General features: G+C 44.6%; 1 protein-coding gene across 1 annotated transcript in view; it reads right to left on the bottom strand.

Annotated features, from left to right (window-relative positions):
• Positions 1 to 19,741, bottom strand: part of LOC126334545 (lysosomal acid glucosylceramidase-like) — a 144,016-nt gene extending 124,275 nt beyond the window's left edge. The window contains exon 1 of the mRNA XM_049996910.1: positions 19,568 to 19,741. Coding sequence (XP_049852867.1) covers positions 19,568 to 19,619 — 52 coding nt within the window. The 5' untranslated portion in view covers positions 19,620 to 19,741. The remainder of the gene's footprint in view (positions 1 to 19,567) is intronic.
• Positions 19,742 to 24,717: the final 4,976 nt, after the last annotated feature.

The raw sequence follows: 24,717 nt of genomic DNA, 5'->3' as shown, positions 1-24,717 counted from the left end.
TCACGCCCCACGTGTTGAGCAATTCGGCGGTACGTCCACCCGGTCTCCCGCATGCCCACTATACGCCCTCGCTCAAAGTTCGTCAACTACACATACGGTTCACGTCCACGCTGTCGCGGCATGCTACCAGTGTTAAAGACTGCGATGGAGCTCCGTATGCCACGGCAAACTGGCTGACACTGACGGCGGCGGTGCACAAATGCTGCGCAGCTAGCGCCATTCGACGGCCAACACCGTGGTTCCTGGTGTGTCCGCTGTGCCGTGCGTGTGATCATTGCTTGTACAGCCCTCTCGCAGTGTCCGGAGCAAGTATGGTGGCTCTGACACACCGGCGTCAATGTGTTCTTTTTTCCATTTCCAGGAGTGTATTTAACACGGCGTGACTGCAGCGCTCGTAACAGATCCCATCCTAAAGATCAGAGAGTTCGTGCATTGTCAGTCTGTGGACAGGAATCACTGCTGTTACTAAATTCAGTTGCGCCTCAGCCACCTTCCGAGTGAACACTGCAAAGGCAACTGCATGCACTGGGCATTTGGTGTCGGTGCCCTGCAGAAGGTCATTGCTCACAGAGGCAGATGCCCGAGTACTGGGTGTTTGTGTTGTACTCATCATTTCGTACTCATCATCATCATTCGTGACAGTGGCTCGATTGGACTGTGTAACAAAAATTGGACTATGTACAAGTAAGGACTTTGTACGGGTGCTGATGAACGCGCAGTTGAGCCCCCCACAAACAGAACATCATCATCAAACACAGGCAAATAAAGCTGCACCCATCATCAAACAGAGGCAAATAAAGCTGCACCTCTCGGATCAGACAACACAGAGACGGGACGCGTGCACTGTTCTCAGAAAACTGTCGATATTGACTCTTTTCAATTGAAGCAGCCCAATGAGATGTTTAAACTGCAAGAAGTATTCAGGCTGGAAATGGGTTAGTAATGTTTTAGGGGTGATTTTTCATACCATTACTTGGACTCAATCACTCATGATACCGTGAACATAGGACAAGATGTTATGTCAACATTCTTGGTGACGATGTGATTTCCTTCCGACCATATCATAACGGTGAGTATTCTGTGGACACTTCTATCTTTCAAGATGACAGCAGCCGGGTTCACAGGTCCCCATGCTTATGTTATGGGCGCTGGTTAAGTGTTTAGGAGATCAAACAGCAAAGGTCATCAGTCTCCTATCCACCCCCAGAACAGAAGTAGTGAATGCAGTCTGTCTGCGTGTAGAGTAAATTCCGTGGGCAAATGTGAGAAACTGTTCCAAATGTTTGCGTAGCATAGAACTGAAGCTAATCATGGTAAACAGCCCAGCATTCAACTAGTGAGATGTAGGAAACCGCTTAAAATCCACATCCAGGCTGATTGGCACACTGACCGCTCGTCGTTAACCTGGTGGGCGGATTCCATTCCTAGTTGGCGTAACTCCCCGTGCCGGAAGCTGTCGAGTTAACACGCGAGGCTGCCCCGGCGGGTATGCAACTGGTCCAGGCTAAAGGCAGTATTCCACGGTATTAGCGTGATGTCTCCTGAGGGTGACCAATATTTTGAGTGGTCATCGTATAATCTTGCGTGAGACTCCTGTCAACACAACAGACATCGACGTCAAGGAAATGGAATACAGCTCAAATGAGTACTTAAAAACCGTTAGGATCAACAATCTATGTGCTTCCAATAAACATTTGTAATGCTGCGAGCCGGCAATCGTTAAGAACCAGGAGCCAAATGGCCTAGTTGCTGATGATAAATGGGTGGCAGGTGGCCAAATGGATCTGTCACCACAAAAAATCTGGACAATCAAGAAAAGTATCAGTTGACATAAGTGCAATTGAAATAAATATATTGTTCTCAGCTTGTGTGAAAAAACTGCTACGGCAGCAGTAGCCAGCTATAAGCAGAGGCCCAACATGAGCGTGCGTCCAAGTACACTGAAAGTTTGCCGTTAGAGCTACACTATGTCATCAAAAGTATCCGGACACCGCCCAAAACATACGTTTTTCATATTAGGAGCGTTGTGCTGCCATCTACTGCCAGGTACTCCATATCAACGACCTCAGTAGTGATTAGACATCGTGAGAGAGCAGATGGGGGCTCTGCGGAACTGACGGACTTCGAACGTGGTCAGGTGATTGTGTGAGATTTCCACATTCCTAAACATCCCTAGGTCCACTGTTTCCGATGTGATACTGAAGTGGAAACCTGAAGGGACACGTAAAGCATAAAAGCTTACAGGCCAACCTCGTCTGTTGACTGACGGAGACCGCCGACAGTAGAAGAGAGTCGTAATGTGTAATAGGCAGACATCTATCCAGACCATCACACATGAATTCCAAACTGCATCAGGATCCACTGCAAGTACTATGACAGTTAGGCGAGAGGTGAGAAAACTTGGATTTCATGGTCGAGCGGCTGCTCATAAGCGACACATCACGCCGGTAAATGCCAAACGGTGCCTCGCCTGGTGTAAAGAACGTAAACTTTGCACGAATAAACAGTGGAAAAACGTTGTACGGAGTGAAGAATCACGTTACACAATGTAGCGCGATTCGATGGCAGGGTGTGGATATGGCGAATGCCCGGTGAACGTCATCTGCCAGACCGTATAGTGCCAACAGTAAAATTCGTAGGCGGTGGTGTTGTCGTGTTTTTCATGGAGAGGGCTTGCACCACTTGTTTTGCTTGGCGCTATCACAGCACAGGTCTACATTGATGTTTTAAGCATTTTCTTGTTTTCCACTGTTGAAGAACATTTCGGCGATGGCGATTGCATCTTTCAACACGATCGAGCACCTGTTCATAATGCACACCCTGTGGCGGAATGGTTGCACGACAATGAGATCCCTTCAATGGACTGGCCTGCACAGTGTCCTGACCAGAATCCTGTTTTGGAACGCCGTCTTCGCGCCAGGCCTCGCCGACCGACATCGATACCTCTCCTGAGTGCAGCACCACTCTGTGAAGAATGAGCTGCAGTTCCTCAAGAAACCTTTCAGCACCTGATTGAACGTAAGCCTGGGAGAGTGGCAGCTGTCATCAAGGCTAAGGGTCAGCCAACACCATATTGAATTTCAGTATTACCAATGGAGAGCGCACGAACTAATGTCATTTTCAGCCAGGTTTCTCGGTACTTCTGATCACATGGTGTATCAACCAGCTAGCGATTAGAAGCAATCTTCAATCAGAAAACTGGTGCCGAGCTGCCCGCCGCTTGTAACACTATCCTCACGGTCTTCATTGGTCGGCGACCTGGAAGTTCTTCATTCGTGGCGATATTCAAAGCGCGGCTTTCCCGCAGGAATCTTCAAGTGGTCGGCTTCAGCAGTGTGAATAGACCACGATACTACAATATCTGTGCAAAGAAATTGTTCGGTTTACGTGTCAGCCTATTTGATGTTAAGCATTAGGTATGTAATGAAATCATTCCTAAAGCATCAGTTGATATTGGAAGTATGGTGCGAACATAATACTGAGTAGGTCCATACTATCACTACCTGGCACCGTGAAGTAGTTTTCAATACTTATATTTGATCAAAATTGTTCTAATTTTTTCTGATTGCTGGAACCTTCAATTGACTTACAGTTATTGGTGAGACTGCAAAAAATGAACTCAGGGAATGATGACTAACCATTTTCTGAGAAATCTTTTGTCTTGCCCAAAGACTATTTCCAGTTTTGGAGGTAATCCCTGTGAACAGTTATGGTCCTGTCAATACGGCGCAAGAAAAGGTTCTTAAACAGCTATGTAGTCACAGTACTATTTAACAATCTCTTTGCCTCTCTAGGATTTGGCTGAACGAAAAAAGGAGAAAAAACAGTTTCTAAAAGAATGACCCGTCCTCCCCACTTGCATTGGGAATGAAACATGCTGTACCCTCCAATAGCGAATAACGTTTCATTCATTAGCCCGTTAGCAACTAATGAGTAAAGTATTGTTCATCTCCTCTTATGTAAAATCATCAGATAAACAAAACAACAGCCACAAAAACGATACACTAAATTCTGGAGGAAGTATGGCTCCAATGGCAATAGGTAGGTAACATCATTACCATTTATCTCCACAGCAAATATTTCACGTTTAATTAACGTTTCATTCTTTTGTCTACCGCAAAAGAGTCGTAATTGCTCTTACCGGTTGGTGGATACTGCAGTGCTTTAAAGACAAGCCAGCATCTACAATAGTTCATTAAGAGCTAAGCAGACTGTTCCCTTACGCAGCTACCCATCTACACAGGTAAAAGATTACTGAGTTCAGGCTACGTTACAGAAGGCCGACGGATTGATTAACAGGCTTCTGTACTACACAAGTTTCACTTTGCATGCGTCCTGTTAGTCCATGTTCTAGCAGCAGTGCTAACGCTATCTCTGTGTAGTTTAACAGCTCTGTGACGGCCCACTGATCAGCTTTTCACTCGAAGACAACCTGGTTTGAGCTACTGGGGTAATCAAAGCATCAACACGAACACAGCTACTCTATCACCAACACCACGTAACAAACCGCCAAGACTAGGCAGTTTGTTCCATGTTGCATAATCGCACTGGAAAGAATCACTGTTACATAATTACATTGTTCTCCGTAACAAGTTCTTCAAACCTCTCATTTAAATTTCCGTTGTTGTAGTTTTTATCTGTCTAGATAAAACTTCGTATCGTGGACTCATGCCACACAAGAGTGAGACAGGTTACCTAATGTGTCCAGTGTAAAATAATGGCTTCTCGGGCTGTGACGTAAGCAGTGATTGTTATATTGCCGTGTGCCAGGAGCGGCGCTATCAGCTTCGAACATTATTTTGAACAAAAAATGTTCAACTAATACGATGTCGTTAGTTGTACATTGTCGGCAAGTGTACTGTTTCTTTAGCAGCGGCAGATAGCATCAAGGACGGAGGTTACATCATAGTTTTAATTACAACTACCAAGGCCGTCCGCAGAAAATTTTCGAAGAAGGAGCAAAATTCTGGAATTGACATGTCTTACGTAATTGATTCGGTGAATTAGAAAACGTGTTGCGTCGCAGGAACTAAATTTCACAAGAAGAACACTAAACTTATTCTTCATACATCCATAGTTGAAATGGAGGACAGTGGGACGTCAGCTGGTATAAATTTATATTAAAAATGAAGAAATTCCTCCAGCTGTATTTAAGGCGTCCATTTTATTTAGTCACCTAGTTTCGACGTTGTAACGTCATCTTCAGGCCCATACACTTGCTGACGTCAGCGTCCGTATCTCACCCCTGACTTCTAGTATCAGCCGCACACAGTTGACGTCAACAAGTGTGCGGGCCTGAAGATTACGTTGTTTCAACGTTAAAACTACTTGCGAAAATAAAATCGATACCTTACATACAGCTGGAAAAATTTCTTCATTTTTAATATAAATTAAACTTATTGATCCACAACCCACTGGTGTTCCTCAAATTAGCATTTTTGAGGTACATCAATTTAACATTTTAACGATAAACATTTTATATTGCATATGCAAAGTACATATTTTATGGAATTAACATTAATAAAGAAACGCATTTTTCATTCAGCGATCTTAAATTTCGTCCACATATGATTAAATCCAGCGCATCCAACGACTTATGAAATAAAGGCTAATAACGTTTACAGAAAAATTAAATGGGGCTAGAAATGGTGTGAAACGAAAATAAAATACAACTTAGTATGTTGATTGATTTATATTATCACTTTGATGCTTTCTAAATTTTTTTGTTTACTGGCCTAACTAAAATTAAACAAAATGTGTTTTTGTAACATCTTTGTCTTGGCTGTGTGAAGTGTAATCTAGGGCCAATAACCGGCTGGATAAACGTGAGAAATCTTCCAGAACCACCCTAAAACTTACCTATAAAATAGAACAACAGCCTAGGACTGAACCAACATAGTCCTCATCTCCATCACGTTGCCACACCACTGTGTAGTTATACCAATTGTACCACTGAATTCGTAACACTGTGACTGCAAGTAGCGCTTTGGTACACGATGTTCAAAAGTTTGTAACTCCTGGAGAAGACTTCATCTCGACCCTGGTATTTCACTCTTTTCTTCCGGTCTTCTAGAGCATAAAATGGGATTTTCTGTTTCTGCTGATCCATTTGAACTCAGAGATTAAGTACAGACTGCTGAGTTCTTCAGACTCTGCTGCAATGTCTCTGCCGGGTAAAAGTAAATTTGCAATTTGCAGTTCATGACAAGACTTCTTTGTCCACAAACAAACTGTGAACTAGTACTGAGATTGCTCTGCAGCAAAGGAAGGGGACGTGTTTGAGGAAACTGGAGACGGATTATAGTCATTTATCCTGCTGCCATGCTCGTACTATACAGGAATCTGCGCTTCAGGGCACTGGGTTGGACCCTTTTTGCATCTCGAGAACAGCTGTGCGAGGAACATACAGAGAAAAGACTGGTGACTATTTGAGCATTCTTCTATGCAGGTTCACACACATCTTGACGGTGCAGTAGTGCCGAAACTGGCACCGCGCCGAGGAGCCTGCATAATTTCTCATAAGCGCCGCGTGCTTATTTTTGTGAATTGACCCAAGTAACGGCAGCTAGACCTACCAAAGCTCCCATACTGCCATTAACATTAGAAAAATTAAGTGAACGGCATCAGCCGATAAAACCACAGTGAAACACAAACACAAAAACTTTTGTTTTCTGGCTGTTAAAATAATTTTTTAATTGCCGAAACGAGCGTCAGAACCGAGCGAAGCCATATACCGCTTTCCTGGCAGCCAAAGAAACTGGCCATGTGACCGTCGTAAATCAAATCGACAGTTTCTGTGTGAAGAGACCGTCGACGAATTTTAGACTCTGCTTTACGAATACAGAATTACACATAATTACCCAAACAGGTGTTGGACAAAAATATGGAGACCCACGAAAAATACACGTCTGAACATAAATGCAAGATACTAACCAAGCTTGCAGGTTGCGCTGTTGTATTCGACCATTGCAATGTCCTCAATACGTTGCAAATGCTAGTCGTAACCAGAGCAGTGTCCTTTGCAGCTCTGAGTGCGTTATTTTGGAGCTAAGTGTCAACATGGACGAAAGTGGTCACTGAGCGATCGTGACAGAACAGGACTCTGACGAAAAATAAGAGCGCGACAGTTGCAACTCAATTCAGAACTCAGTATCGCACTCACGAACCCTGTCGGCACCAAAACAACAGAAGCGGGCAATTACAGGGCTACCTGAAATTCCAACAAGACTCATCAATGGTGCAAATACTCGAAATAGCAAAACGAGGTGCTGAAGCCATAAATTTGGACTATGGAGCAACGGAAGTATGTCATTTGGTCGGACGAATCTCGTTTCACGGTGTTTCCAACTTCTGCCCGAGTTTACGTCCCAAGAGTGAAAACTGGCAGAGGTTCTGTAATGATTTGGGCAGCAGTAGCGTGGTGTTCCATGGGCCAAGTAGATACTCTGCAAGGCTGCATTACTGGCACGGATTATATAACTATTTAGGTCTGTGAGGTCCATCCCATGACTTAAAAGTTCCACAAAGGTGATGCTGTTTTCCAAGATGAGAGGATGCCTCTTCACATAGCTCACATCTTCCAAGTCTGGTTTTATGAGGACGAGAATGAATTGTCGGGTTTCGCCTAGCCACCACAGTCACCAGACCTCAATAACTTCGAACCTTTGTGGTCTACTTTGGAGACAAGTATGCGTCATCGCTCTCCACCTCCATCATCGTTACTTGAACTTACTACTACTTTTCAGAAAGAAAGATACAAGACTCCCTCTAAAACCAGTAGGACCTTTATTAACCCATTCCGAGACGACTGGAAGCTAGACGGCAATCTGGACACCAGCTGTTGCAATCCTACCTTGTTAAGCCCTTTTTATGTGATCTGTCTTCAAGGTCTGCGTGATGTTATCTTTCAACAAGATAACGCAAGACTGTATGTTGCCTGTGCTGTCCTGATTTACCTCGATACAGATGCTGTTTGATTGTTGCGCTGGTCAGCACGATCTACATTCATATCTCTCACCCATTGCCCACGGAAACATTCAGTAATGGGTAGCCAAGAGGCTGCCACTCCACCACATGCGAGCCATTGCTGTTCATGAACTCGTCCTAGAGTCGAAGCAGCATAGGGCGACGTGCCGGTGTGGTCATCTCTAAAGAAACAACTATCTTGTTAGGTACACGTGACCACTGTATCAGTTAACAGCCATGCTCACCACTTGTCGATCAGTAATCATACTGCATATAAATCTCTATACTCCGCTGCTAGACTTGTAACTGCTTAAAACACATTATGCAATTTACGAAGGTCACTCGAAAAGAAATGCATACTGTTTTTTTTTTAATCCATCTTTTATTCTAAATGTTTGACAGCTTTACAGTGTGTAGATACATCCTTTAGGAAAAATATTTTCATTTCTCCACATAATTTCCATCTCCCTCAACTGCCTTATGCTATTTTGGAACCAGCGCCTGTATACCTGCACGGTAAAATTCTGGACCAACCTGTTGGAGCCACTGTGTGGCAGCGTGCACAAGGGAGTCATCATCTTCAAACCTTGTTTCACGAAGAGAGTCTTTCAGTTTCCTAAAGAGAAGATAGTCACATGGAGCCATCTCAGGACTGTAAGGCGGGTTATTCAGTGTTGTTCATCCAACTTTTGAGATCGCTTCCATGGTTTTTTGACTGACATGTGGCTGTGCACTGTCGTGCAACAGCAAAACATCCTGTTTTTGCCGATGTGGTCGAACACGCCTCAGTTGATCTTGAAGTTTCTTGTCTCGTCACATATGCATCAGAATTTATGGTGGTTCCACTTGGCATGATCTCCACAAGCAAGAGTCCTTCGGAACCGTAAAACACCATAGCCATAACTTTTCCAGCAGAAGGTGTGGTTTTTAATTATTTTTCTTGTGCGAATTTGCATGATGCCACTCCATTGATGGCCTCTTCGTCTCTGGTGAAAAATGATGGAACCATGTTTCATCACCTGTCACAATTCTTCCAAGAAATTCATCTCCACCATTATCGTAGTGTTCCAAAAGTTCGCTGGATACCGTTTTTCTTGTTTCTTTGTGAGCCACTGTCAACATCCTGGGAACGCACCTGGCACAAACCTTTTTTAACGCCAACATTTTCAGTATTCTGCAAACATTTCCTTCCCTATACCAACATAGCGTGACAACTCGTTCACTATGATGCGTCTGTCAGCAGTCACCAATTCGTTAACTCTCTGCACATTGTGTGGATTGTGTGCAGCACGAGACCTTCCGCTGCGAGGACAGTCCTCAATATTGCCGTGCCCGCTTTCATCAGGTAACCTGCTTGTCCACCGACTAACTGTACTGCGATCGACAGTAGCATCTCCATACACATTTTTCAACCTCTTGGGGATGTTTCCCACTGTCTCGTTATCACAGCACAGGGATTCTATGACAGCACGTTGCTTCTGACGAACGTCAGTGTGTAGCAGCCTTCTTGAAGACATGCTGTGACGGCGCTACTCGCGGGAACAGGTTAAACTAAGTTTGAAATCAAGCGGAAGGGATGTATCTATACACTGTTAAACTTTCACACAGTCAGGATGAATACCGTATTTTTACAAAAATAGTGTGCATTTCTTTTGGAGTGACCCTTTTATCTCTATCCCAGTCTTATAACAGATTTCTTTTTCATAAGAAATGCACGTGATTTGACGATAGTATAGAAACAACGCCGCCCGCAATGTTCCAATAGATGATGCCATGGACTTTTCCCAGTTTAGTAATGATCAATTGTCACTACATCTTCTATACTAACGCGTTTTCTTCCGCTGCATTGGGAAAAGACACGAAGTATTCGTCAATAACTCAGTTTCCTCAGTCACATTCTAATTCTTTATCGTTACCACACGATATGGTAGTACACTGATGGAAAGAAAAATCGCAACACTAACGAGGAGTTGTGCGACATAAACGAAAGCTGGTAGGCGTGTTTACACACCTAAAAGTGATATCTATTCAAATTTCGCGCCAGTCGCATAACAGTGGCGTTAGTAGTGCCACTATCAGGATGAAAATCAGGTTTGCTTTAAATATACACTGTAACGGTAGTGTGCGTTAGTTACATTTCAGATTGGACGTTGTGAGTATATGTGAGTAATGTCTTTATGGCAATAAGATGCCGTTATCAAGACCTCACTGAATTTGAGCGGGATCGTGTAACAGGGTTACGAGAAGCCGGATGTTGCTTCTGCAGTACTGCAGAAATTCTTGGCAGGAACGTAGCCACTGTACATGACGGCTGGCAGCGGTGGGCCACGAGACTACACAGTCGCAAGAAGACTGGGCTCCGGACTGATACGTGGCACTACCGAGAGGGAAGACCACCGTGTTCGGCGTGGGGCTCTCTCTCATCGTACTGCATCTGCAGCAGCAGCAGCAGTTGGCACCGTAGTGACACAACGAACTGTCACAAATCGGTTACTTCAAGGACAGCTCCACCCCAGATGGCCTGTAACGTGCATTCCACTGATCCCGAACCACCTCCGTTTGCGGCTTCAGTGGTGTCAAGCATGAGGTCATTGGAGAGCAGAGTAGAGGTCTGTCGTGTTTTCTGATGAAAGCTGATTCTGTTTCGGTTCAAGTGATGGATGTGTGCTCGTTTCGAAGAGGCCAGCTGAGGCTCTGCAACCAATCTGTCTGCTTGCTAGACGCACTGGGCTTATACCTGGCGCTATGGTCTGAGGTACGACTTCGTATGACATCAGGAGCACTCTCGTGGGTGTCCCAAGCAAACTGACTGCAAATTTGTACAATCTGGTGATTGAACCTTTAGTTCTACCATTCATGAACAGCATTCCAGGGTGTGTTTTCCAACATGTTCTACTGAGTGTCCAAATGTTCCCTGGTCTGCTCCATCACCAGATCTGTCTCCAACTGAGCACATATGGGACATCTTCGAACTAAAACTCCAGTGCCATCCACAAACAGCATTAACCGTCCCTGTACTGACCGACCAAGAGCGATAAGCAGGGAACTGGATCCCATAAACTGACGTCCGGCACAAGTACAACACAATTCATGCAAAACTGCGTCTTGTATTCAACTTTCTGGAGGTTACACCGGTTATTAATGTACCAGCACTTCACATTTGCAATGGCTTATCTCGCGCTTAATTAACCTCTGATCTTGCAATAGTAATCACTTAAATATGTTACCTGGACAACAGTATTCCCGAAATTTCATTACTCTTTGTTACTCATTGTTTGGTGTTGCGATTTTTTTCCGTCGGTGTATATTCCTGAAAGCAAGTTACCCTATATTTACAGGTAAGTACGTCGACCGTCACAACCAGGTCAGCGACTTGACTCTGTATAGCTATAATGAGATTTACATTCAGATACATTAGTGATTCATTTTTTGTCTGTAACATGATGCCCCTGAATTTAATCGAAAATAAGATACTTAAACAGTTGTACCAGCGTTTCTGATGATTGGCTGAAAAGTCGCTTATTCTATATGGGTGTTACACCAACAGCCTGCTCTATCAAAGGTGACAAGAAACAAAAGAAAGAAAAGGAGACGGTATAATTGCATAACATATCTCTGTTACGCTTCTTAGCAGTGGCACAACTCTTAGTATGAAGTCTACAGAGTTTTGCTGTAATGACATGCCACTAGCTATACTGCTTATTCACACACTACTGGCCATTAAAACTGCTACACCAAGAAGAAATTCAGATGACAAACGGGTATTCATTGGACAAATATATTATGCTAGAACTGACGTGTGATTACATATTCACGCAATTTGGGTGCATAGATCCTCAGAAATCAGTACCCAGAACAACCACCTCTGCCCGTAATAACGGCCTTGATACGCCTGGGAATGGAGTCAAACAGAGCTTGGATGGCGTGTACAGGTACAGCTGACCATGCAGCTTCAACACGATACCAAAGTTAATCAAGAGTAGTGACTGGCGTATTGTGACGAGCCAGTTGCTCGGCCACCATTGACCAGACGTTTTCAATAGGTGAGAGATCTGGTGAATGTGCTGGCCAGGGCAGCAGTCGAACGCTTTCTGTATCCAGAAATGTCCATACAGGACCTGCAACATGCGGTCGTGCATTTTCCGGCTGAAATGTAGGGTTTCGCAGGGATCGAATGAAGGTTAGAGCCACGGGTCGTAACATATCTGAAATGTAATTTCCACTGTTCAATGTGCCGTCACTGCGAACAAGAGGTGACAAAGACCAATGGCAGCCCATACCATCACGCCGGGTGATACGCCAGTATGGCGATGACGAATACACACTTCCAATGTGCGTTCACCGCGATGTCGCCAAACACGGATGCGACCGACATGATGCTGTAAACAGAACCTGGATTCATCCGAAAAAATGACGTTTTGCCATTCGTGCACCCAGGTTCGTCGTTGAGTAAACCATCGCCGGCGCTCCTGTCTGTGACGCAGCGTCAAGGGTAACCGCAACCATGGTCTTCGAGCTGATAGTCCATGCTGCTGCAAACTTCGTCGAACTGATCGTGCAGATGGTTGTTGTCTTCCAAACGTCCCCCGCTGTTGACTCAGGGTTCGAGACGTGGCTGCACGATTCGTTACAGCCACGCGGATAAGATGCCTGTCTTGTCGACTGCTAGTGATACTAGGCCGTTGGGATCCAGCACGGCGTTCCGTATTACCCTCCTGAACCCACCTATTCCATATTCTGCTAACAGTCATTGGATCTCGACCAACGAGAGCAGCAATGTTACGATAAGATAAACCACAATGGCGATAGCCTACAATCCGACCTTTATCAAAGTCAGAAACGTGATGGTAAGCATTTCTCCTCCTTACACGAGGCATCACAACAACGTTTAACCAGGCAACGCCGGTCAACTGCTGTTTGTGTATGAGAAATCGCTTGGAAACTTCCCTCATCTCAGCACGTTGTAGGTGTCGCCACCGGCTCCAACCTTGTGTGAATGCTCTGAAAAGCTAATCATTTGCATATGACAGCATCTTCTTCCTGTCGGTTAAATTTCGCGTCTAGAGCACGTCATCTTCGTGGTGTAGCAATTTTAATGGCCAGTAGTGTATATTACTTGTAATGCAAAATGGATTTTTTACGCTTACCTATCTATGCCGATTGTAATGTATTACGGACAAACTTTTGTACATTATGAATACTTTAACAGTGGCATGTTCAGAATCTTAAATACGTCATGATATGTTGCTGGGGAGGACCGAGTGAGGTAGCGCAGTGGTTAGCAAACTTATCTCGCTTTTGGGAGGACTATGGTTCGAATTCGCATCAGGCCATCCAGACTCAGGTTTTCCCTGATTTCGTTAAATCGCTCCAGGCGAATACCTGAATGGTTTCTTTAAAATAGGGTACTGTCGATTTACTTCCCCATCCTTTAGCAATCGTACCTTGCACCCCATCTCTAATGACCTCTTTGTCGAACGTGATGTTAAACACTAAACTTCCTTCTTCCTTGCCGCTGGTGTAACTTATCTTAGGAACTGACTTAGTATTATATGCATACGCTTATTTTCCGATATGAGAAAAAGTGCAACATTAAAAATGGAGATATAAGTTTGGAATATCAGTCTGCAAATGAAGCTCGAGGAAAAATTGTAGCTGTGGTCATCAACTGAGTGGTCATAGCTCATACGGCTTTGTGTGTCTCGTGCAGGCCATACTACAAAGCTTCTCCGTTTATACCAAGACGTAATGGCATTTTTCCGTAGTGTAACTACCCTTGAAAGTATGACACACTCATTTTGAGTTTGAAGCCAGACCACTGCAGACGGTAGATGAATTTAGGATAGGGTAGGCTCTTGGAAGACAAAACTGCCTTTTAGTTACTAGGCTCGTTCTTAATGCGATGCCCACGCCCGGGTTCCAGGGTTCGATTCCCGGCGGGGTCAGGGATTTTCTCTGCCTCGTGATGGCTGGGTGTTGTGTGATGTCCTTAGGTTAGTTAGGTTTAAGTAGTTCTAAGTTCTAGGGGACTGATGACCATAGATGTTAAGTCCCATAGTGCTCAGAGCCATTTGAACCATTTTGAACTTAATGCGATGCCGACACGTAACCAACGGCTACTGGAGAGTGAAATCAGCACCTTTCCGGGAATGAATCTTTCACTCTGCCGCATGTGTGTGTGTGTGTGTGTGTGTGTGTGTGTGTATGTGTGTGTGTGTGTGTGTGTGTGTGTGTGTGTGTGCTGACTTGAAATATTTTGGCAGCATACAACCATTTACCATATCAGTACTAGAACCGGGGACATTTGCCTTTCACGGTCAGAGCTCCTACCGATTGAGCTATCTCGGAACGCGTACGACTTGCCCTAATGGCTTCACTTCTGTCACTATCTCCTTTTTTCCAGAAATGCTAGTCCAGAAGAGTGTTCAAGAAAATTTCTGTGAAGTTTGGAATGTAGGAAATGAGGTACTGGCGAAAGTAAAGCGGGTCATGAGGTGCGCCTGGATGGCTCAGTCTGTAAGAGCGTTGCCCACGAAACGCAAAAGTCCTAGGTTCGACTCCCGTTGCAGCACACACTAGTGATCTACCAGCAAGTTTCAACACTTTTTATTCTTCTTTCTGCTCGGTTCCTTGTCTTTTCATTAGAGAATGATTTCAATATTGCACGAAAAGATAGACTACGTAGCTCATACTTGTATTTATGAGTCTGCATTTATTGCTTAGTTCGTTCCTTAGTTGTGAAGGCACACAGAATTCACACGGTGGGCGAAAAATGACGTAACGCAGCCTTAATTCTGACGTTTCAGTTATTTTAATAAGTACCATTTCTTTGGAGCGCAGGGCCACGAACGTGTAGTTAACCAGAGCAGATAAAACCTGTGTTCCTGTCGGCGATTAGTAAGCTACCGCTAAGACACGGCTTTGCTTTATGATACAACCGATCTCTTCGATATATTTCCTGCACGTCTGTAACATATCTATCATACGGACAAAATATTTTATTACTTTACTGTTCACCTAAATTGTCGATTGATGAAGGTGAGCTACTTGCACTTTTCTGCACAGCACTGCAGAAATTAAAATACATTTATCTTATGTGCACTTGAAGTAACCGGCGACCTACCGAAACGTGTGTAGCAGTGTCCAGTAATCATTTAATGATACGCTGCCATAGTGGACTGTCTTGCATGCTGTAAATACCTCTTTATTCAGTCCAAACAGACGTCACATAGGAAATGCCTAGTCCGGAATTTGCTCCCGATTTTCTCCGCCCATGCTGCTTACAAAGGTCAAGGATAGTGACGTAATTCTGTTTTTCCAAATACGAAGGCGTGCTGAAGGGTAATGTCTCCGAATTTTTTATGTGTAAACTACTGGAACTTCATAAATATATCGTACTTTATTTACATTTTACATCTTTATTCTTCACGCTTATGTATTTATTTCTCAGCATAGTCACCCTGGTCACGAACATATTCCTCCCAGCGAGAGAGAGCAAATAAAGGAATGCGCCGAGGAAAAGACCACAAAGATAATTTGATCCAAGAAGTAATAGCCTTCTCATTAGAATTACTCGTATATCCTTACAGACTACACTACTCGAGAAGAATCTTCAAAATACGAAGCACACTGAATCTCAGTAAGACGAGTTACAGGGTTAAAAATTACGTCGCATCATCGTGCTATGGATTAAGAATACATTTTCTTTTCATGTATCCGTCTAGAACACTGCGACATGATTCTCACTTCACTCACATTTAATTTGGCTTCTATTTGGGACACGAATACAGCTCATCTTCCCTAACACTCAGCATCGTTAAACAGACACTTCCCGTAACTTCTCCCATATAATGGTCTGCAGCTCCTGGTCCACAGGTAGTGTAGCTGCCCCTAGATCGCTGTGTCCCGGGTTCGGTTCTCGGCTGGGTCGGAGATCTTCTTCGCTCGGGACTGTGTCTCTGCGTTGTCCTTATCATTTCCTCTCGTCCTCGTCACAAAGACGTGCAAATCGCCTTTATCAGCCCACTCAGAATTACCGCGGTTTTTGTCACTCATGAGCCTCTGCCGCCATGAGATTTGGTACAGCAACTAGATTCTGAGGAGACAAAAGTCATGGGATTCCTCCTAATATCATGTCGATGTCGGACCTCCTTTTGTCCGGCGTAGTTCAGTTCAACCGATATGGTCGCGAGCCTAGGAGAAGCGCTATAGGCGATGTCCCGCTGTTAGCAAAGGCACTCGCGTCGTTTGTGTGCTGTCACAGGCCAGTAACACCAGTTTTCGCCACACTGTCCTAACGGATACGTTCGTCGTACATCCCACATTCATTTCTGTGGTTGTTTCAAGCAGTCTTGCTTTTCTTTTAGCGCTAATAACTCTACACAAACGGAGCTGCTCTTGGTCGTTAAGTGAAGGCCGTCAGCCACTGCGTTGTCCGTGGTGAGTGGTAATGGTTGAAATTTGCTATTCGCGACACACTCTTGACACTATGGACCTCGGAATATTGAATTCCCTAACAATTTCCAAAATGAAATGTCCCATGCGTGTGTCTCCAGCTACCATTGCGCGTCCAGAGTCTGTCAAATCCCGTTGTGCTGTCATAATCATATCGGAAGCCTTTTAACGTTAGTCACGAATTCAGATGACAGCTCCACCAATGCAGTGCCCTATTATACCTTATGTATGCGATATACCGTCGTCTGTATCTGTGCATGCAGCTATCCCATGACTTTTGCCACCTCAGTGTAAATATACACTCCTGGAAATTGAAATAAGAACACCGTGAATTCATTGTCCCAGGAAGGGGAAACTTTATTGACACATTCCTGGGGTCACATACATCACATGATCACACTGACAGAACCACACGCACATAGACACAGGCAACAGAGCATGCACAATGTCGGCACTAGTACAGTGTATCTCCACCTTTCGCAGCAATGCAGGCTGCTATTCTCCCATGGAGACGATCGTAGAGATGCAGGATGTAATCCTGTGGAACGGCTTGCCATGCCATTTCCACCTGGCGCCTCAGTTGGACCAGCGTTCGTGCTGGACGTGCAGACCGCGTGAGACGACGCTTCATCCAGTCCCAAACATGCTCAATGGGGGACAGATCTGGAGATCTTGCTGGCCAGGGTAGTTGACTTACACCTTCTAGAGCACGTTGGGTGGAACGGGATACATGCGGACGTGCATTGTCCTGTTGGAACAGCAAGTTCCCTTGCCGGTCTAGGAATGGTAGAACGAAGGGTTCGATGACGGTTTGGATGTACCGTGCACTATTCAGTGTCCCCTCGACGACCACCAGAGGTGTACGGCCAGTGTAGGAGATCGCTCCCCACACCATGATGCCGGATGTTGGCCCTGTGTGCCTCGGTCGTATGCAGGCCTGATTGTGGCGCTCACCTGCACGGCGCCAAACACGCATACGACCATCATTGGCACCAAGGCAGCAGCGACTCTCATCGCTGAAGACGACACGTCTCCATTCGTCCCTCCATTCACGCCTGTCGCGACACCACTGGAGGCGGGCTGCACGATGTTGGGGCGTGAGCGGAAGACGGCCTAACGGTGTGCGGGACCGTAGCCCAGCTTCATGGAGACGGTTGCGAATGGTCCTCGCCGATACCCCAGTAGCAACAGTGTCCCTAATTTGCTGGGAAGTGGCGGTGCGGCCCCCTACGGCACTGCGTAGGATCCTACGGTCTTGGCGTGCATCCGTGCGTCGCTGCGGTCCGGTCCCAGGTCGACGGGCACGTGCACCTTCCGCCCACCACTGGCGACAACATCGATGTACTGTGGAGACCTCACGCCCCACGTGTTGAGCAATTCGGCGGTACGTCCACCCGGCCTCCCGCATGTCCACTATACGCCCTCCCTCAAAGTCCGTCAACTGCACATACGGTTCACGTCGACGCTGTCGCGGCATGCTACCAGTGTTAAAGACTGCGATGGAGCTCCGTATGCCACGGCAAACTGGCTGATACTGACGGTGGCGGTGCACAAATGCTGCGCAGCTAGCGCCATTCGACGGCCAACACCGCGGTTCCTGGTGTGTCCGCTGTGCCGTGCGTGTGATCATTGCTTGTACAGCCCTCTCGCAGTGTCCGGAGCAAGTATGGTGGCTCTGACACACCGGTGTCAATGTGTTCTTTTTTCCATTTCCAGGAGTGTACATTAGCGACAGTCACATTGGGTTGGTCTTCCAGTGGTCTCTGTAAACTGCTTTAGTCGATTGCTGGTAGTGCTCCACTATAAAAGCCACGGTAGGCTTCGAATAGTTCAAATGGCTCTGAGCATTATGGGACTCAACTGCTGTGGTCATTAGTCCCCTAGAACTTAGAACTACTTAAACCTAACTAACCTAAGGACATCACACACATCCATGCCCGAGGCAGTATTCGAACCTGCGATCGTAACAGTCGCACGGTTTCGGACTGCGCCCCTAGAACCGCGAGACCACCGCGGCCGGGTAGGCGTCGTTCGCCATGCTTGTCCAGTTGTGGCTGTGATCATCTCAGATACCTCAGCTTCTACGAAACCGTAAGTTTGAATCTCTCCTTCACCTTCGTTCATCTCTTCGTCCTACTAATATGGGGTAAAGACTTTCCTTCTACACAGTAAGTCTGTTGAATCTGACATATGCTTTAAACTACAATATTTTGTGGGCTACACGCGACCATAATACAGTTGACTCATATCTCTGATACGCAATTTGTTCACAAGTGTGATATCTGTTTAACATGTTTAACATTGGCTACGAAAATTGACAAGCCTTGCCATTATGCTACTGCATACACATGTATTAAATTTATACTAGCTAACGGTTTTATCTGTGTGTTAACGAAATCAAAATTAAATCTGTAAGAGGAAATCTAGGATATTGAAAAAGGCATGGACCAAATAATGCAAGAAAAACAACAAATTTGAAAGCTATGAGTTTAAAGGTATGGTATGAAAACTTTAGAACTGTCTTATAGTTGAAGAGGACCGAATACAAAGAGAAGGACCGAGAATTAAGCTTTCAGAGTGAGTTTTCACTCTGTAGTGGAGTGTGTGTAGATCTGAAACTTCCCAGAATTTTAAAACTGTGTCCTGAATCTGGGCTCAAACCTGAGATCTTTGCCTTTCGCAAGAAAGTTTTCTACCGACTGAGCGTCCATGCATGTCTCACGACCACCGCTCGCAGCTTTGGAAAGTAAGAGAACAGTACTGGAGGAAGTGAAGCTGTGAGTTCGGGTCGTGAGTCGAGCCCGAATATCTCATGCAGCTGAGTACTTGTACGCGAAAGGCAAAGATCGCAGTTTAGAGTCCCGGTCTGGCATACAGCTTTAATCTTCCAGAAAGAACGAAATTATGCTATTTGAAGAGAAGAAATTGGCAATTCGTTACTTCAGAGATAGTTTTAAACCAATTATGTGGATTTTAAAAAAATGGTAAATGTTTTGACCCACGAAGATAGCAATAATCTACAAATATTGGTTTGGCGTCGTCTTTGAGTACCGCCAATAAGACGCTTTGTGTCGCTACCCAGCATACAGAGTTGATCCATGAGGAGGGTTAGTTTCAGCGCACTGTCTCGTACAGTAGCGCGACTTACCGACATTCAGAGCCACCAACAAGGCTGTAGCCGTCAAAGGAGCGGTCGCCATGCTGTTGCGTTCTCGCGACCACAGAGCAGTCCGCCACACACGCTGTCCGGCGACGCAGTGCTGGACGAGAGCAGATGCGCCTAGACATGGGAACCCGAGCTACAAGGTTAACGGCTCGCTGACGTATTACGTACATGACAAACGCGGAGAAATCACCTCAACAACTAGTAGTTAAGCACTGACAATTATGAAAGGAAATTATTGTTGCGATAAACATGAAGGCTGTTTCTAGTTAATTCTCTGACGCTTGTTTCCCGCGATATCACGACTTTTAAATTTCTTCCTGCCTCGTATTTGCGACCAAATTCTTTGAATATTTCTAAACGCCCAGTAATTATTTGAGAGTCGATGTTTGTCGAAGAACATATACGAAGAGATGATTTATTTGTCTGGTGATATTTTTTAGCCTATCAGTCAGCTGTAAGGAGGTAAATAATCCTTACAAAAACTTTTTGGACGTTCGATACTTGAATGTACCGTTATAAATAACCAATGCTGTGAGGCGCCCAGTTACGTGTTGTATCAGATACAAGCTACGTTTCACGTGCGAAGTTGTGCAGCTGTCAGACACTGTACTCGTGTTGGGGAGTGTGACGCCTCAAGTCCCCAGCATGTCATGTAGGCGATCCGTTAATTTCTTAAGTCGACTAGAACAAATATCGGGATAGTTCCTTTGTAACCCACGGCCATTTTCCTTCCGTACTCTTCCCCAATTGGAGTTTGCGTTCCGTCTCTAATGACATCGTTGTCGCTGGGACATTATACCCAAACCTCCCTGCCATCCTCCTTTGGATCGCGTTTCGTAAAATCGTGGTGCAGGGGAATTCACAAAGATATGGAAACACCATGATCACAGCACATTACCATGCTTAATACGGCCAAGGAAAACCACTAGCATTCGAAAAATTTTCCAGTCGTCTCGAAGTGGATAAAAACAATACCTGTGTGGTTTTCAAGGGAATCTTACGCCATTCTACCTGCAACGAAGTGGTAAAGTCGGGTAACGATGATAGTGGGTACCGACGACGTATCCTTCTATCCGAAGTAGACCACGAAGGCTCAATGACAATGAGGTCTGGTGGCTGATGGTCGGGGAGAATGCGCCAATTTATCGTCATCCTCGGAAAACCAGTCCTGCCAATTGCATGAACAGGAGCCCGTGGAACCCAATATCACAACTGATGGAAGAAACATTGTGCCATGAGATGGACCTGATCGACCAAAATACTCACGTACTCCTTGGCAATTATACGGCATTGCGTACGACATTACATGCTGTACATCGGATAGCACGTCACAGCAGCCCAAATCATCACCGAATCCCTGCCATGTTTCACTCTTGCGATGTACACTCGGCCAGGAATTGAGAACAGCGTGAAACAACACTCATACGAATCCGACCAAATAACTTTCTCCCATTGTTGCATAGGCGAAGTTTCACGTCTGCGGCACCACGTTTTCCTATTATAGGCATTTGCATTAATGATAAGTGGTTTTGGATTTCCATCTCACCCTGCAGTTTCGTACTTCTGGAGTACCCGTCGTGTTATTTTGGTGCTGTCAGGCTTCGCGAATGCAACATTCAGTTGGTTGGTTGGTTTGATGTTTAAAGGGACCAAACTACATGGTCACCGGTCCGTTGCGAGATTCAGTTCTGTGGCGACATCGCAACTGTTTATTTTCTGTCACAATATTCTTCAGTGATCATGACCACTCTATATTGTGAGTTAACATTGATGTGTTTCCGTTTTCCTTGTTGTTGTTATTGTTGTTATGTTTTCAGTCCTGAGACTGGTTTGATGCAGCTCTCCATGCTACTCTATCCTGTGCAAGGTTCTTCATCTGCCAGTACCTACTGCAACCTACATCCTTCTGAATCTGCTTAGTGTATTCATCTCTTGGTCTCCCTCTATGATTTTTACCCTCCACGCTGCCATCCAATGCTAAATTTGTGATCTCTTGATGCCTCAAAACACGTCCTACTAACCGATCCCTTCTTCTAGTCAAGTTGTGCCACAAACTTCTCTTCTCTCCAACCCTATTCAATACCTCCTCATTAGTTACATGATATATCCACCTTATCTTCAGCATTCTTCTATACCACCACATTTCGAAAGCTTCTATGCTCTTCTTGTCCAAACTAGTTATCGTCCATGTTTCACTTCCATACATAGCTACACTCTATACAAATACTTTCAGAAACGACTTCCTGATACATAAATCTATATTCGATGTTAACAAATTTCTCTTCTTCAGAAACGCTTTCCTGGCCATTTGCAGTCTACATTTTATGTCCTCTCTACTTCGACCATCATCAGTTATTTTACTTCCTAAATAGCAAAACTCCTTTACTACTTTAAGTATCTCATTTCCTAATCTAATACCCTCAGCAACACCCGACTTAATTCGACTACATTCCATTATCCTCGTTTTGCTTTTGTTGATGTTCATCTTATATCCTCCTTTCAAGACACTGTCCATTCCGTTCAACTGCTCTTCCAAGACATTTGCCGTCTCTGACAGAATTACAATGTCATCGGCGGACCTCAAAGTTTTTACTTCTTCTCCATGAATTTTAATACCTACTCCAAATGTTTCTTTTGTTTCCTTTACTGCTTGCTCAATATACAGATTGAATAACATCGGGGAGAGGCTACAACCCTGTCTCCCTCCTTTCCCAACCACTGCTTCCCTTTCATGCCCCTCGACTCTAATAACTGCCATCTCGTTTCTGTACAAATTGTAAATAGCCTTTCGCTCCCTGTATTTTACCCCTGCCACTTTCAGAATTTGAAAGAGAGTATTCCAGTCAACATTGTCAAAAGCTTTCTCTATGTCTACAAATGCTAGAAACGTAGGTTTGCCTTTTCTTAATTTTTCTTCCAAGATAAGTCGTAAGGTCATTATTGCCTCACGTGTTCCAACATTTCTACGGAATCCAAACTGATCCTCCCCGAGGTCCGCATCTACCAGTTTTTCCATTCGTCTGTAAAGAATTCGCGTTAGTATTTTGCAGCTGTGACTTATTAAACTGATAGTTATGTAATTTTCACATGTGTCAGCACCTGCTTTCTTTGGGATTGGAATTATTATATTCTTCTTGAAGTGTGAGGGTATTTCGCCTGTCTCATACATCTTGCTTACCAGCTGGTAGAGTTTTGACATGACTGGCTCTCCCAAGGCCGTCAGTAGTTCTAATGGAATGTTGTCTACTCCGGGCGCCTTGTTTCGACTCAGGTCTTTCAGTGCTCTGTCAAACTCTTCACGCAGTATCGTATCTCCCATTTCGTCTTCATCTACATCCTCTTCCATTTCCATAATATTATCCTCAAGTACATGGCCCTTGTATAAACCTTCTATATACTCCTTCCACCTTTCTGCTTTCCCTTCTTTGCTTAGAACTGGTTTTCCATCTGAGCTCTTGATGTTCATACAAGTGGTTCTCTTTACTCCAAAGGTCTCTTTAATTTTCCTGTAGGCACTATCTATCTTACCCCTAGTGAGATAAGCCTCTGCATCCTTACATTTGTCGTGTAGCCATCCCTGCTTAGCCATTTTGCACTTCCTGTCGATCTCATTTTTGAGACATTTGTATTCCTTTTTGCCTGCTTCATTTACTGCATTTTTATATTTTCTCCTTTCATCAATTAAATTCAATATATTTTTCTGTTACCCAAGGATTTCTACTAGCCCTCGTCTTTTTACCTACTTTATCCTCTCCTGCCTTTACTACTTCATCCCTCAGAGCTACCGATTCTTCTTCTACTGTGTTTCTTTCCCCCATTCCTGTCAGTTGTTCCCTTATGCTCTCCTTGAAACTCTGTACAACCTCTGTTTCTTTCAGTTTATCCAGATCTCATGTCCTTAAATTCCCATCTTTTTGCAGTTTCTTCAGTTTTAACCTACAGTTCATAACCAATAGATTGTGGTCAGAGTCCACATCTGCCCCTGGAAATGTCGTACAATTTAAAACCTGGTTCCTACATCTCTGTCTTACCATTATATAATCTATCTGAAATCTGTCAGTATCTCCAGGCTTCTTCCATGTATACTATCTTCTTTTATGATTCTTGAACCAAGTGTTAGCTATAATAAAGTTATGCTCTGTGCAAAATTCTACCAGGCGGCTTCTTCTTTCATTTCTTCCCCCCAATCCATATTCACCTACTATGTTTCCTTCTCTCCCTTTTCCTACCGACGAATTCCAGTCACCCATTACTATTAAATTTTCGTCTCCCTTCACTACCTGAATAATTTCTTTTATCTCATCATACATTTCATCAATTTCTTCATCATCTGACATTTCATCAATTTCTTCATCATCTGCAGAGCTAGTTGGCATATAAACTTGTACTACTGTAGTAGGCGTGGGCTTTGTGTCTATCTTGGCCACAATAATGCGTTCACTATGCTGTCTGTAGTAGCTTACCCGCATTCCTATTTATTTATTCATTATTAAACCTACTCCTGCATTACCCCTATTTGATTTTGTATTTATAACCCGGTATTCACCTGACCAAAAGTCTTGTTCCTCCTGCCACCGAACTTCACTAATTCCCACTATATCTAACATTAACCTATCGATTTCCCTTTTTAAATTTTCTAACCTACCTGCCCGATTAAGGGATCTGACATTCCACGCTCCGATCCGTAGCCAGTTTTCTTTCTCCTGATAACGACGTCCTCCTGAGTAGTCCCCGCCCGGAGATCCGAATGGGGGACTATTTTACCTCCGGAATATTTTACCCAAGAGGACGCCATCATCATTTAATCATACAGTAAAGCTGCATGTCCTCGGGAAAAATTACGGCTGTAGTTTCCCCTTGCTTTCAGCCGTTCGCAGTACCAGCACAGCAAGGCCGTTTTGGTTAATGTTGCAAGGCCAGATCAGTCAATCATCCAGACTGTTGCCCCTGCAACTACTGAAAAGGCTGCTGCCCCTCTTCAGGAACCACATGTTTATCTGGCCTCTCAACAGATACCCCTCCGTTGTGGTTGCACCTACGGTACGGCCATCTGTATCGCTGAGGCACGCAAGCCTCCCCACCAACGGCAAGGTCCATGGTTCATGGGGGGGGGGGTTTCCTTGTATGAGCTA

Source organism: Schistocerca gregaria, chromosome 2 (genome assembly GCF_023897955.1).
Source record: "Schistocerca gregaria isolate iqSchGreg1 chromosome 2, iqSchGreg1.2, whole genome shotgun sequence".
Lineage (NCBI taxonomy): Eukaryota > Metazoa > Arthropoda > Insecta > Orthoptera > Acrididae > Schistocerca > Schistocerca gregaria.
This window is presented reverse-complemented; position numbering and strand designations above follow the sequence as displayed.